The 12,093-nt window shown below is 58.4% G+C and overlaps 1 protein-coding gene across 1 annotated transcript in view; it reads left to right on the plus strand.

Moving 5' to 3' along the window:
• The window catches only part of POLG (DNA polymerase gamma, catalytic subunit), an 11,724-nt gene extending 675 nt beyond the window's left edge, over positions 1-11,049 (plus strand). The window contains exons 2-24 of the mRNA XM_019471325.1: positions 10-45; positions 345-540; positions 977-1,144; positions 1,417-1,563; positions 1,788-1,867; positions 2,342-2,524; positions 2,657-2,814; positions 3,018-3,141; positions 3,212-3,374; positions 3,412-3,497; positions 3,638-3,758; positions 3,951-4,022; positions 4,135-4,257; positions 4,504-4,664; positions 4,787-4,840; positions 4,938-5,055; positions 5,603-5,738; positions 5,841-6,087; positions 6,181-6,303; positions 6,604-6,775; positions 7,036-7,244; positions 8,895-9,055; positions 10,221-11,049. Of these exons, the coding sequence (XP_019326870.1) occupies positions 10-45; positions 345-540; positions 977-1,144; positions 1,417-1,563; positions 1,788-1,867; positions 2,342-2,524; positions 2,657-2,814; positions 3,018-3,141; positions 3,212-3,374; positions 3,412-3,497; positions 3,638-3,758; positions 3,951-4,022; positions 4,135-4,257; positions 4,504-4,664; positions 4,787-4,840; positions 4,938-5,055; positions 5,603-5,738; positions 5,841-6,087; positions 6,181-6,303; positions 6,604-6,775; positions 7,036-7,244; positions 8,895-9,055; positions 10,221-10,282 (3,100 nt within the window). The 3' untranslated portion in view covers positions 10,283-11,049. The remainder of the gene's footprint in view (positions 1-9; positions 46-344; positions 541-976; positions 1,145-1,416; positions 1,564-1,787; positions 1,868-2,341; positions 2,525-2,656; positions 2,815-3,017; positions 3,142-3,211; positions 3,375-3,411; positions 3,498-3,637; positions 3,759-3,950; positions 4,023-4,134; positions 4,258-4,503; positions 4,665-4,786; positions 4,841-4,937; positions 5,056-5,602; positions 5,739-5,840; positions 6,088-6,180; positions 6,304-6,603; positions 6,776-7,035; positions 7,245-8,894; positions 9,056-10,220) is intronic.
• The last annotated feature ends 1,044 nt before the right edge of the window (positions 11,050-12,093 follow it).

Raw genomic sequence — 12,093 nt, forward strand, 5'->3', positions numbered from 1 at the left:
CCCCCGCCCCCCGACACTGGCCGTGGCGGTCTCGCCGCACACCTGGTGAGATGCGGTGCTGGCGGTGATGCTTGGGGTCGCAGTGGTGGGGGGGGACAGCTTCGGGAAGGATGGGGATGCTCCCGAGCAGAGCCTCTTCCTGCAAACCACCGCTGGCTTGCGGGGAAAACACAGCAAAGCCCCGAAGCGTGGCTCTGGGATGTGGGACGTGTGTCCTGGTTAGCGAGTGCAGCGCTCCCACGGGTGGGATCTTGCTGAGCACCCCACATTGCAGCGGGTGCTTTTGGTCCTGGGAGCCCGTACTTTATTTTTTACGGCTGTGGGGTGCCGCATGTCATCCGCAGGTACTCGTGGTGCAGCAAGCGGCTACTGGAGCAGCGGTACTCCTGGTCCAGCCACCTCACCCTGGCCGACCTCATTCCCCTGGAGAGCCCCGCGGGCACTGTCTGTGCTGGCAAGCAGGACTGTCCGGAGAGAGTGGTGGTGGGGCACAACGTGGCCTTCGACCGGGCATTCATCAAGGAGCAGTACCTCATCCAGGTAATCCGCGGTGCCGTTGCTTCATGCCGGCAGCTGTGGTTCGTTATCCGGATAGTCGTTTGCGCTGGCTTTTCAGGGTTATTTTGACAGATACCCCAGGGTTGTGCTCGCCTTGTCCCGCAGAACAGGTTGAGGTTGAATCCCTTTAGAGGGAGATATTCTTGCACCCCATAAGGTTGCTGGAGGCTGCAGGGTTGCAGCTGGGGACGTGGCAGGAGCCTTTGAGCAGCTGACAGCCTGCGCTGGGGATGCTCTCGGCTCTCAGAAGAGGGGTGCCGGGAGGTTAAACTTTGCCTTGACAAAAGCAGCCCGAGCAGAGGACTTGCAGCTCTGTAACACAGGGCAGTGCTTGCTGGCAGCTACAGGACATTTGGCAGCACGTTCCTCCTCCAGCACATCCCAAACCACCTCTCCTCTCTCCCCCGATGTGTCTCAGGGCTCCCGGGTGCGTTTCCTGGACACCATGAGCATGCACATGGCCATCTCGGGGCTGACGGGCTTCCAGCGCAGCCTCTGGATGGCTGCCAAGCACGGCAAGAGGAAGGGACTGCAGCAGGTCAAGGAGCACATGAAGAAAACGCGCAGCAAAACGGAGGGGCCAGCTGTGAGTAAGGGAGCTGAGCCGCTGGCAGTGGCGTGGGTGGCAGGGGACCGTTTGATCCTGTAATGGGACCGTTTGCTCCTGTACCGGGACCATCTGCTCCTGTACTGGCAGAGTAGGAGCTGTTAGAGCAACTCTGCTGGGTGAAGCTCTCCCAGCGCCTTCCGGATGAGGTGGCCTTGGTTTAAAATGGAGCAGCAGCATCCTTTATCCCTCCCGATCTCGGCCGCGGCCCATCCTTGTCCCGCACCGTCTGACCCCCCTCTCGTTCACAGGTCACTTCGTGGGACTGGGTGAACGTCAGCAGCATCAACAACCTGGCGGACGTGCACGCGCTGTACGTCGGGGGGGACCCGCTGGAGAAGGAGGCGCGGGAGGTCTTTGTGAAGGGGAGCATGGCCGACATCAGGAGTCACTTCCAGGTGCGGGCGGCGATCCCAACATCCCGACGGGCAGCAGGAGCTGGAAATGGGAGCGGGATGGGAGCAGCTGCCGGGGTAGTTTCCATTTTGCCGCCCTTTCTTGCGAGGGCTTTGGGTGTGCGTGGGGCTGTGAAGTCCCTCATCCTCCCGCAGCCCCGGGTGCCTTGCCCCATGCTGGCAGAGGGGCGGCTGCTTTGCCTGCTCTTACCTGCCTTTGCCCTCAGGACCTGATGTCGTACTGTGCCCGCGATGTCCAGGCCACCCATGAGGTGTTTCAGGAGCAGCTGCCACTCTTCATGGAGAGGTGAGAGCCGCCAAGCTCTGGCCGGCGTTGGCCGAGGGGCTGTGGTCTTCGCCGGCAGTGGGGAGGATTGCGGTCCCTCTGGGCATGGGGTACGGCTCCTCTTGTCCTTGGGGTGGCGGTGGGAGGTTGGGGGGGCCCTGAACCCCTTTTCAGGAGGGACGTCAGACTCCCCCTCTGTAGGTGAGAAAGAATAAACAGCAGCACAGCACGTCTGGAGGAGGTGAGCAGACTTAATGAGGCAGATCGGAGCGATACAGCTTTGGGGTTATTGCACAGGGTTGTTTTTAGGGCAGCAATTTATGTGCAGGCAGGCAGAAGATACAGGGATCGTTACGGGTTTAGGGGAACAGCATCAAGGGCTGTATAGGGCTGGGAAGCTCTAGGTGAAGACACGTTCATGTCCATCGTAGTCTGGTGCTTCCAGGGCAAATCCCTTCCAGCAGACATCTAATTTCTCGCTGCTTTGGGTTCTAGGTGCCCCCACCCCGTGACGTTTGCAGGGATGCTGGAGATGGGGGTGTCCTACCTGCCGGTCAACGGGAACTGGAAGAGGTACCTGGATGATGCTCAGGGCATCTACGAGGAGCTGCAGAAGGAGATGAAGAAGTCCCTGATGAACCTGGCCAACGATGCCTGCCAGCTGCTGCACGAGGACAAGTACCCGTGGGCTGGGGGTGCAGGTCCTGCCGCTTGCAGGACAGAGACCTGACGCCGGGTGGTCCATGGGGGGCTGCGGGCGAGTGCTGGGGACGGGAGCAAAGCTGCGGTGTGACAATGGTGTGTCGGCAGGTACAAAGATGACCCCTGGCTCTGGGATCTTGAGTGGGACACGCAGGAGTTTAAGCAGAAGAAGAATCCGGGGAAGAAGAAGAAGGATCAGAACAGGAACAGCAAAGCCCCCGCGGAGGCGGTGGGCTCAGATGGGTCCACGCAGGAGTGGCAGGAAGGTGAGTGTGGGTGGTCCGTGGGGACGAGGGATGCTTGAGGGACGCCTTCCTGTGGGTGCCCAGACGAAGGGACACGGTTCGTTGGTGCTGGCAGGGTGAAGCATCGCTGGCCTGCGTCCCCGTGCTGGGGCGCGTGGTGGTCCCCGTCCCTGGCACGGCTGCACGGGGGGCTCTTTGCCAGCCAGTCCTCCTTGCCCCACCAGACCCCGGCCCCCCCAGTGAGGACGAGGAGCTGAAAGCCCCTGCGAGCCAGGTCTGCCTGGAGCGTCTGAAGGAGACGGTTGCGCTGCAACCCAAGAGACTCCAGCACCTGCCGGGCCACCCGGGGTGAGTTGGGGACCCTGGGTGTCCCCGAGGGTTGCCCTGCGCTCTCTGACCCATCCCTGCTGCTCCCCAGCTGGTACCGCAAGCTGTGCCCGCGCCTGGAGGAGGTGGGGTGGGTGCCGGGACCCAGCCTCATCAGCCTGCAGATGAGGGTGACCCCGAAGCTGATGCGCCTGGCCTGGGACGGCTTCCCTCTCCATTACTCGGAGAAGCATGGCTGGGGCTACCTGGTGCCAGGGCGACAGTGGCTTCCCTCTCCATTACTCGGAGAAGCACGGCTGGGGCTACCTGGTGCCAGGGCGACAGGACAATTTGCTGGCAGCCCCCTCGGAGGCAGAGGGTCCTCCCTGCCCGCACAGGTGAGGGGGACGTAGCGGGGTGCCGAGCCGGGGGCTGCCCCACAGAGGGGTTTGGGAGCTCCCTGGGACCCTGCCCAGGTGCTGCCTCAGAGCCTCGGTCCTTGTCGTGGGTGCCTGAGCCTTGCCCTCTTCCCTGCCAGGGTGATTGAGTACCTGTACAGGCAGTACTGCCTGGAGAAAGGCAAGGAGCAGCCTCCAGGGCCGGAGGCCGCCATGGAGGATGAGCTGCTGGTGATGGACGGCAGCACGATGTGGCAGAAGGTGAAGGAAGGGATGGAGGGTACCCTCGGTGGGTGGGAGATATGGGGCTGGGCTTATTCCTGTGTGCATGCAAAAAACAGCCCCATGTGTAGCTCCGTGGGCTGGAAGTAAGAAATTTCCTTTAATAAGTGTTAAGTCACTGGAGAATTGGTGTTTGACCCGGCTCCCCCCCGCGGTCCCTCTGTGCTGCAGGTGGAGGAGCTGAGCCAGCTGGAGGTGGATGTGGAGGAGAAAATGAGCAGAGCAGACCAGAGCCTGGCGCAGGTAAAGGGGGTTTCCTGCGGGATGGGGTGGCAAATGGGTCCCTCTTTCCTCGATTTCCTCCCCCCGCCATGCCGGGGGGGTTCCTGGCATCGCCTCGCATCACTGGTCGCAGGAGGAGATGGATGAGCTGTGTGAGCTGGCGGAGGCAAGGAGCCAGCCCTCATACCACCACGGCAATGGTCCTTACAACGATGTCAACATTCCCGGGTGCTGGTTCTTCAAGCTGCCTCACAAGGCAAGTCGGGTGCTCCTGGGGCTCTTCCTGAGGGCTTTCCCGCGTCCCAGTTCCCCTGGTCCTGCTGCACAGCCGTGTCACCTTGCCTGTCACCCCGGTGCTGCAGCACTGCTGGGACCCCTGTGATCTCGTCCCGTGGGATAGGGTGGTGGAAAGGCATCTCTAGCTGGGGCAGGAGGATGCACAGAGCTTTACTGATGCTGAGCGGTGGCATGCTGAGCCTTGGCATCTCTTTTGCTGCTAAAGGACGGGAACGCTAACAACGTGGGAAGCCCTTTTGCCAAGGATTTCTTGCCCCAGATGGAGGACGGGACCCTGCGGGCTGCCGTGGGCCGCACCCATGGGACCAGAGCCCTCGAGATTAACAAAATGATCTCGTTTTGGAGGAACGCTCACAAGCGGATCAGGTGAGTGGCCACCTTCAGCTGAATCGCGACATCCCCGCGGATGGGCGGAGGCTGCGTCACAGCCAGGGGAGGTCGTGCAGATGCGGGGGGCTCAGCCTCTCGCCTGCCGCATGTCCCCCCAGTTCCCAGATGGTGGTGTGGCTGAAGAAAGGGGAGCTGCCTCGCGTGGTGACCAGGTACGGGGAAGAACGGGCCCAGCTGGGACCACAATCCCTTCTACGCTGCTCCGGGAGGGCTCTCGCAGGATGATGCTCACCCTCACCTCTGTCCCAGGCACCCCGACTATAACGAGGAGGATGATTACGGAGCCATCCTGCCGCAGGTGGTGACCGCAGGCACCATCACCCGCCGGGCGGTGGAGCCCACATGGCTGACGGCCAGCAATGCCCGGGTACGGCTGCGCTTGGGTCCTTGCGGGGGTGCTTTGGGGCATCCTCTGTGTGTTCTGGACCGGTGGGAGCAGCCTGGGTTGGAAATGGGAGTTGGGGCTGGGTACTGGGGTTTGAGGTGGCAGGGCACTGGTGGGAGCAGCCTGGGTTGGAAATAGGAGTTGGAGCTGGGTACTGGGGTTTGAGGTGGCAGGGCTGGTGCTGGGGCCCTTCCTTTGCTGACGTGCTTTGACTTTGGGAGAGGGGAAGGAGTCAGCAGAGGCTCCTGAGCTTCAAAATTTGGTGAAAGGAGAAGAAAACGCTGAAGCACTGGTTTCTCTCCTTCCCCAAGCTCCCTTTCTTCCGTGGTGGAAGAGCCTAGGGGGAGTAACCAAGTGGGCGATGCCCCACGTGTGCGTCAAACCTGGTTTTGACTTTCAGCGCAAAATTTAGGGGCACGGGGAGCGCCGTGCCGGCACTCCACAGCTGCGGGAGGAAGGCTGCTTCTGTGCCGCTGAGGATGAGAGGGAGGTGCAGGGCTTGCGCTGAGTTGGGCATCGTGTCCCACAGGCCGACCGGGTGGGCAGCGAGCTGAAAGCCATGGTGCAGGTGCCGCCCGGCTACTCCCTGGTGGGTGCAGACGTGGATTCCCAGGAGCTCTGGATAGCCGCTGTCCTCGGCGAGGCGCACTTTGCCGGCATGCACGGTGAGCTGGGCCTGTGCCGCAGGGGACGGGTTCGCTGGGTAGCGGGGTGACCCCCCGAGCCCGGTTCCATTTGGTGTCCAACCCCCGCTCCCCTCCTGGCAGGCTGCACGGCCTTCGGCTGGATGACCCTGCAGGGGAAGAAGAGCAACGCGACAGACCTGCACAGCAAGACGGCCGCCACGGTGGGCATCAGCCGAGAGCATGCCAAAGTCTTCAACTACGGGCGCATCTACGGGGCCGGGCAGCCCTTTGCTGAGCGGCTGCTGATGCAGTTCAACCATCGGCTGACGCAGCAGCAGGCGCGCGAGAAGGCTCAGCAGATGTACGCGGTCACCAAGGGCGTCCGGAGGTGGGTGCTGCCTGGGGAAGGCAGAGGGTGAGCAGGGACGGGGATGGTGGCGGTGTCCCATGGGACCTGGGCATGGGTCACTCTCCCCTCCAGGTTTCGTCTCTCTGAGGAGGGGGAGTGGCTGGTGAGGCAGCTGGACCTGGCTGTGGACAGGGCGGAGGACGGATCGGTGTCGGCCCAGGATGTCCAACAGCTCCAGAGGGAAGCCGTGAAAAGGTGAGATGCTCCGACCCCATGCAGCTTTGGCGGCATCGGGGTGTGAGGCGGAGGGAGCTGCAGCCCCGCAGGCAGAGAAAGGAGACGGGGCTGGATGGTCCCAATCCTCCCTCCCTGTTGTCCCAGGGCTGAGTCCCATTTGATCTGGGGGCTCCCAGTCTCTCCCAGTGAGCAATTAGCAGCAGGATGCTGCAGGGGCTTGTCCGGCTGCCCCAAGCCGGGAGGGAGCATTTGAGGGTCTCAAACGGGGCCCGCAGCCTCGTCCCACGCTTCCAGCAAACCTCCCCTCTGCCCTGCCAGGTCCCGGAGGAAGAAGAAGTGGGACGTGGTGGAGCACCGAGTGTGGGCTGGAGGCACCGAGTCGGAAATGTTCAACAAGCTGGAGAGCATCGCCTTATCCCCGTCCCCGCAGACCCCGGTGCTGGGCTGTCACATCAGCAGGGCCCTGGAACCCGCCGTGGCCAGGGGGGAGGTAAGGACACGTCTCTGTGCTGCTGAGCTCTCGGCTTTGCTTGTTTTATCCGAAACAGCAACCCCAAGTTCAGCCCTGCTTAGATGCAGGAGACCCAGCAGGCTCTTGGAGCCATGCAGCAAACCCATTGCCTCTTTATCTGCATGCCATCAGGAAAACCCAACAGCCCTGAATTTAACAGGCTTCTCCCAGGAGCTCTCCTGTATCGGGCCTGGGACCCCGATGCTCCCCTGGCATCCGTCTGTGTTTCCTTCCACCAGTTTCTGACCAGCAGAGTGAACTGGGTGGTGCAGAGCTCGGCCGTCGACTACCTGCACCTCATGCTGGTCGCCATGAAGTGGCTCTTCGAGGAGTTCGACATCAACGGGCGCTTCTGCATCAGCATCCACGACGAGGTGCGCTACCTTGTCCAGCAGCAGGATCGCTACCGGGCAGCCCTGGCCCTGCAGATCACCAACCTTCTCACGCGGTGAGATGTGATGGCTGTGGTGTCTCCTGGGACGAGCACCAGTGCCTCTGGGGTGGGACGGGGCAAGCTCAAGGGACTGGGGCGACAGCAAAGGCGTTAGCTTTGCCCGCAGCAAGCTGGTGCAGAGCAGTTTTCTGCTCAAGGGAAGTTGGCAGTGCTGGGGATTGCAATTTCTTCACGCGTGACTTGGGTGGCTATAAACGGAGCTCGGCTTTGATTTCCAGGGATAATCTGCTGGCGAGAGGGGGGCTATCGTCAGGTTTTGGCTCCTGCGGAGACAGAGCCAATCGCTCTGCTCTGCTGGGATGCGAGCACATCACCTCCCATTCCCTTCAGGTCTGCGGCCGTCGTGTGGCAGCAGCCCTTGGGCTTGACTGAGCGGCCGGGAGCCTGAAACTGTTCCCCATCCCTTGTCTCCCCCGTGCCTTCAGGGGTGTCGTGGTTTAATCTCAGTCAGCAACTAAGCACCACGCAGCTGCTCGCTCACTCCCCCCCCACCCGGTGGGATGGGGGGGAGAATTGGAAGAGCACAAGTGAGAAAAAACTCGTGGGTTGAGATAAAACAGTTTAATAATTGAAATAAAATGATAATAATAATAATATGATAATAATACACAAAGCAAGTGATGCACGATGCAATTGCTCACCACCCGCCGACCAATGCCCAGCCAGTCCCCGAGCAGCGGCACCCCCCCGGCCAGCTTTCCCCAGTTTCTGTACTGAGCATGACGGCACATGGTGTGGAATGTCCCTCTGGCCAGTTTGGCTGTGCCCCCTCCCAGCTTCTTTTGCACCTCCAGCCTGCTTAGTCGGTAGAGCATGGGGAGCTGAAAAGTCCTTGGCTAGTGTAAGCACTGCTCGGCAGCAACTAAAACATCGGTGTGTTATCAACTTTGTTCTCATCCTAAATCCAAAACACTGTACCAGCTACTAGGAAGGAAATTAACTCCATCCCTGCCGAAACCAGGACAAGGGGACAGCAAGGGACACGGCTTGTTGTCTCTGCTGCGAGCACCAGCGCTGTTGCCCCTTCCGCAGCGTGGGGCGTTCCTGCTGCCTCCCTGCCTCGTGCAAGGTTAAGCTCAGCCTGGAAAGCTCTTGGATCTCAAAGGCCTCCCTTCAATCCGGCTCCGGCACAGCCAGCTTTGCCAAATCCCCTTCCCGGCGCCGTGGGGTATTTAGTTATATGGGAGCCGGCCAAAGCTGAGCTGTTTTCTCCTGCGCTGAGGCAGGGATACAGCAAACAGCCTTTCTGTGCCGGTGCGGCAGGCGCAGCGGGGGCAGACGCCCTGATGTTTGTGCCTTTGTGCCAGCTCCTGCAAGCACGGGGCTTCCTGCTGGGAAAATCCAGCATCTGTTCTGCCTGGGAGGATTAGCCAGCAGCGAAGGGCCGGGTCCTTCCTTTCTTCCGAGGAGGCGCAACGTACCGTTACTCTGTTCCTCCCACATCCACTTTAGCAATACTTGACCCTCCTGCTACCCAGTACTGAAAAAGCACCTTGTCTTCCAGCCGCTGAGTGACGTGGGTGCAAAGTAACCTGCTAGCGATGGCAGGCCGGTATTTTGTGAAGCTGTGGCGGATCAAAGCCGGGTGTGAGAAGGCTAAGGGTGATGCGTAGCACCGTCCCACCTGGTCTCTTGTTCTTCCAGGTGCATGTTTGCCTACAAACTGGGCCTCCAGGATCTGCCACAGTCAGTGGCTTTTTTCAGCGCAGTGGACGTTGACCAGTGCTTAAGGAAAGAGGTGACCATGAACTGCGTGACGCCATCGAATCCAACCGGGATGGAGAAGAAGTACGGCATCCCTCAAGGTGAGCAGTGTCTGTGCAAGCTAACCCCTGCCCTGTAATCCCCTCTGTGCACAAGCCTCCCCAGCTTAGGCAGAGCATTTGGCCTAAGCTGCCGTTCCCTGAGGGCTCCTCCGTTCGGCAGAGGCGCCTCGTGAGCCCCTTGCTTCCCGACCCACCAGCTGCCCTGCAGGGCAACAGTCACCCTGGCGCCAGCCCCTCTGTACCCCTCTTTCCTTTCTCAATCCCCGAGTAGCTTGTGCTGCTGCTTCCAGATATCTCTGTCTTGGCTCTGTTATCCCGTGCACACGTTTGCTTTGTGCCCCTGAAAGAGAGAGGAGCCCTCTTGTGCACGTTTAACACAGCCCAAGATTGAATTGTTCCTTCTCTGAAATGAGGTGCCTCAACCTTGTCTATTTTGCCCTCTAGACCCAAACTTTTCCTTGGGTGCAGCAAGGAAAAGCAGCCTTCGGTGCTTTCTCTCCATCCCCGCTCCCCCTTAGCCCAGCACAGCCTAGGCTGCGTTCAGAGAACTGCTTTGGCATTGCTGCATTCTTCCCCAACAATCCCAAGGCCTACAGTCATCTCTGACGGCACTCAACGTAACCCTTTAACTGCTGCAAGCAAACGTTTAACTCTTGGCTGGGAGCTGCTTTAAACAGCTCCTCCTCCACGTGCGGCAGCGTTTTCCCAGATGAGAAGAACCTGCCCTCAGATTTGTTCTCTCAGTCACTGAATACATCAGGCGCTCCACCCTTAGGTAACCTTTATTAGGAGTCTTACAGGCAAAGGGTGCTTTTAGAAACGGGATTTGTGTTCTGTGGGCAAAAAGGGCACTTCTGTTCTCGCCAAGAACAAGACAAGTTAAACAAGTGCATGGTATCAGGGTCAGCAAAAACGTAACAGCAAAGCCAGCCTCGCCAGAGGAAGCCGTCACTCCTCTGCTTCTCAGGAGCTGCCCACAGCAGCAAGCTTCAACTCCGAGGCAGAACAGCTCGTGTTTCTGGCTTCCTGCTGGTGCTGGCTCCCGCGTTCACACCACCACACAAAACAGAAGTTTGAATAAATTTAGGGCTTTTTGTGCTACACGCTCTGAACTAAAGCAAATCGTGACCGTCACGCTCTCATGTTACACAGTCTCTGAGTGTGCTGCAGAATGCAGGGACCTGATTGTGCCATTGTCTTCCAGGAGAAGCACTGGATATATATCAGCTAATTGAAATAACCAAAGGTTCGCTGGAGAAGAAATGATGACGCTAGAGTGCCAGAATGACAGCTGTCCAGAGAGCGTGCTAGAGCCTGGCTGTCCTTTTCAGAAGGAGATCTTTTGGCAGGGACTGATCCCGGTCACCCTGTTTCCTTTTTGCTGTAAGAAGGGATGTTCCTGGGGAAGAAGGTTTTGATAGCAGCACGTTTGAACAGCAGAGGCGCTTCCGAGGGCAGCAGCCAGCTGTAAAACCTGAGACAGTGGCCCAAGTCACTGCTTGCACGCCCGTGGGCACAAAGGAAGAAGTCATAAGTATTTGGCAAGAGAAACAACAAACCATCGTCTCTATACACGCGGTTCTCCAAGACCAAGGCGAGTCTGCCACAGAACAGGCGCTGTGGGAGGAGGCACCAGCGGCGACCCCAGCTTTATTTTTTTCGCCGTCTCTTCTTTTTGGGTTCCTGGTTCTCATCTGGCTGCTCTGCGGTGTTGCTCTGGAGAGGGAGGGAGAGAGTAGCAGTACAGAGTGTGATTGTTTTTGTGTGATTAGTCTAAGGAATGTTTACCTAAAGCAAGAAACCAGATGTGCAGAAGAGGATTTAGCTCTTTTTCCTCCCTAACAAAATGACCCGAATATGGGACTCCTCTCACCCACTGAGACTTTCCCCGTGGACCCCCCACCCCACTTCATGCTAGAACTTAGACCGCGGGTTATCAGTGGCACAGGACAGGGGCTGTTTGTGCTGGGTTTTGGCTTGTTGAAACACTCAGGAAAATGTGGACAGAAGCACCAATAAAAACCTGGACAATCAGCAAAGTAAATTGTTTATTTTTTTATCCAGCACAGGTTGCGTTACCTTCACCAGCACTACCTAGTAGAGGAGATGGGTCTGAGGAGAATGATGCCTTGCAGAGTTTGCCCTGCCAGCTGTTTATCTACAAGAGTTAACCTGGATGCAAAACCACTTTGCATCATGCTGCAAAGGTCTGATCCTGGCCAGCCAGTAGGTCCTCAGAGGTAACGCTGATAGACCTCTCTGCTTGCTGAGGCAAACAACAAGGCCTTACGAGCAGTCTCACTTCCCTAAGACCGGAGATCCAGAGAATTGGTGCATGGAAATAAAGGTCACTCAAGGCAGAGGGCTGGAGTGTAGGGGATGTTAGCCGGACTAACTGTTCACTCCTTCGTATCAGCTTAGTATTAAAGTGAGAGCTAACCCAGGGAAGACAAACTGTCGTAATTTCACATATACCTGCACAGCTCACAGATACAGTTGGCCTCAAAAGAGGGGGAAACCTATCGGTAAAAGCAGCTGAATGAGTTCTGACCTGCTCGTTGTCTGGCTCATTTTCAGCATCCTCTGTGTTATGCTCCTGCAACGCGCTGTCTAGCATGGATGCGTTGATGCGGAAGTCCCGGGAGGTGCTTAGCTTCATATATTGCATCAAGTTCACCTGCAGCAACCAAGGTGAAACCATTATGCCATTAGCATCTTAGTTTAGTATTCTACCCTGCCTAGTCCTTTGCGCAGAACTGGGACTGAGTCCATCACAGTAATAATGCAGGATTGAAGCAAAAGGTAAGTGAAAAAGCACCTGCCCCCATGCAATCCAGTGGCCCATTTATGCTTTCCTAAAAGCCAAGTGATTACCAGTTACTCTCACTCTCGTGTAGTGCCTCATCATGGTACATTTCTCTCCTGCTTACGAAATGGCCTGGGGGAGAGGGGTGAGGAAAGCTGGCATTAGGTGTGTAAGTTTCTGCTCATCCAGAAACCATACGAGGTTTCTGGTTGAGGTCCCAGGCAGTACTGCCATTGACACCTGCTGGTATCAGCGTGACAGCAATTCAGTA

This window comes from Aptenodytes forsteri, unplaced genomic scaffold (assembly GCF_000699145.1).
Source record: "Aptenodytes forsteri isolate BGI_AS27 unplaced genomic scaffold, ASM69914v1 Scaffold1, whole genome shotgun sequence".
Classification (NCBI taxonomy): domain Eukaryota; kingdom Metazoa; phylum Chordata; class Aves; order Sphenisciformes; family Spheniscidae; genus Aptenodytes; species Aptenodytes forsteri.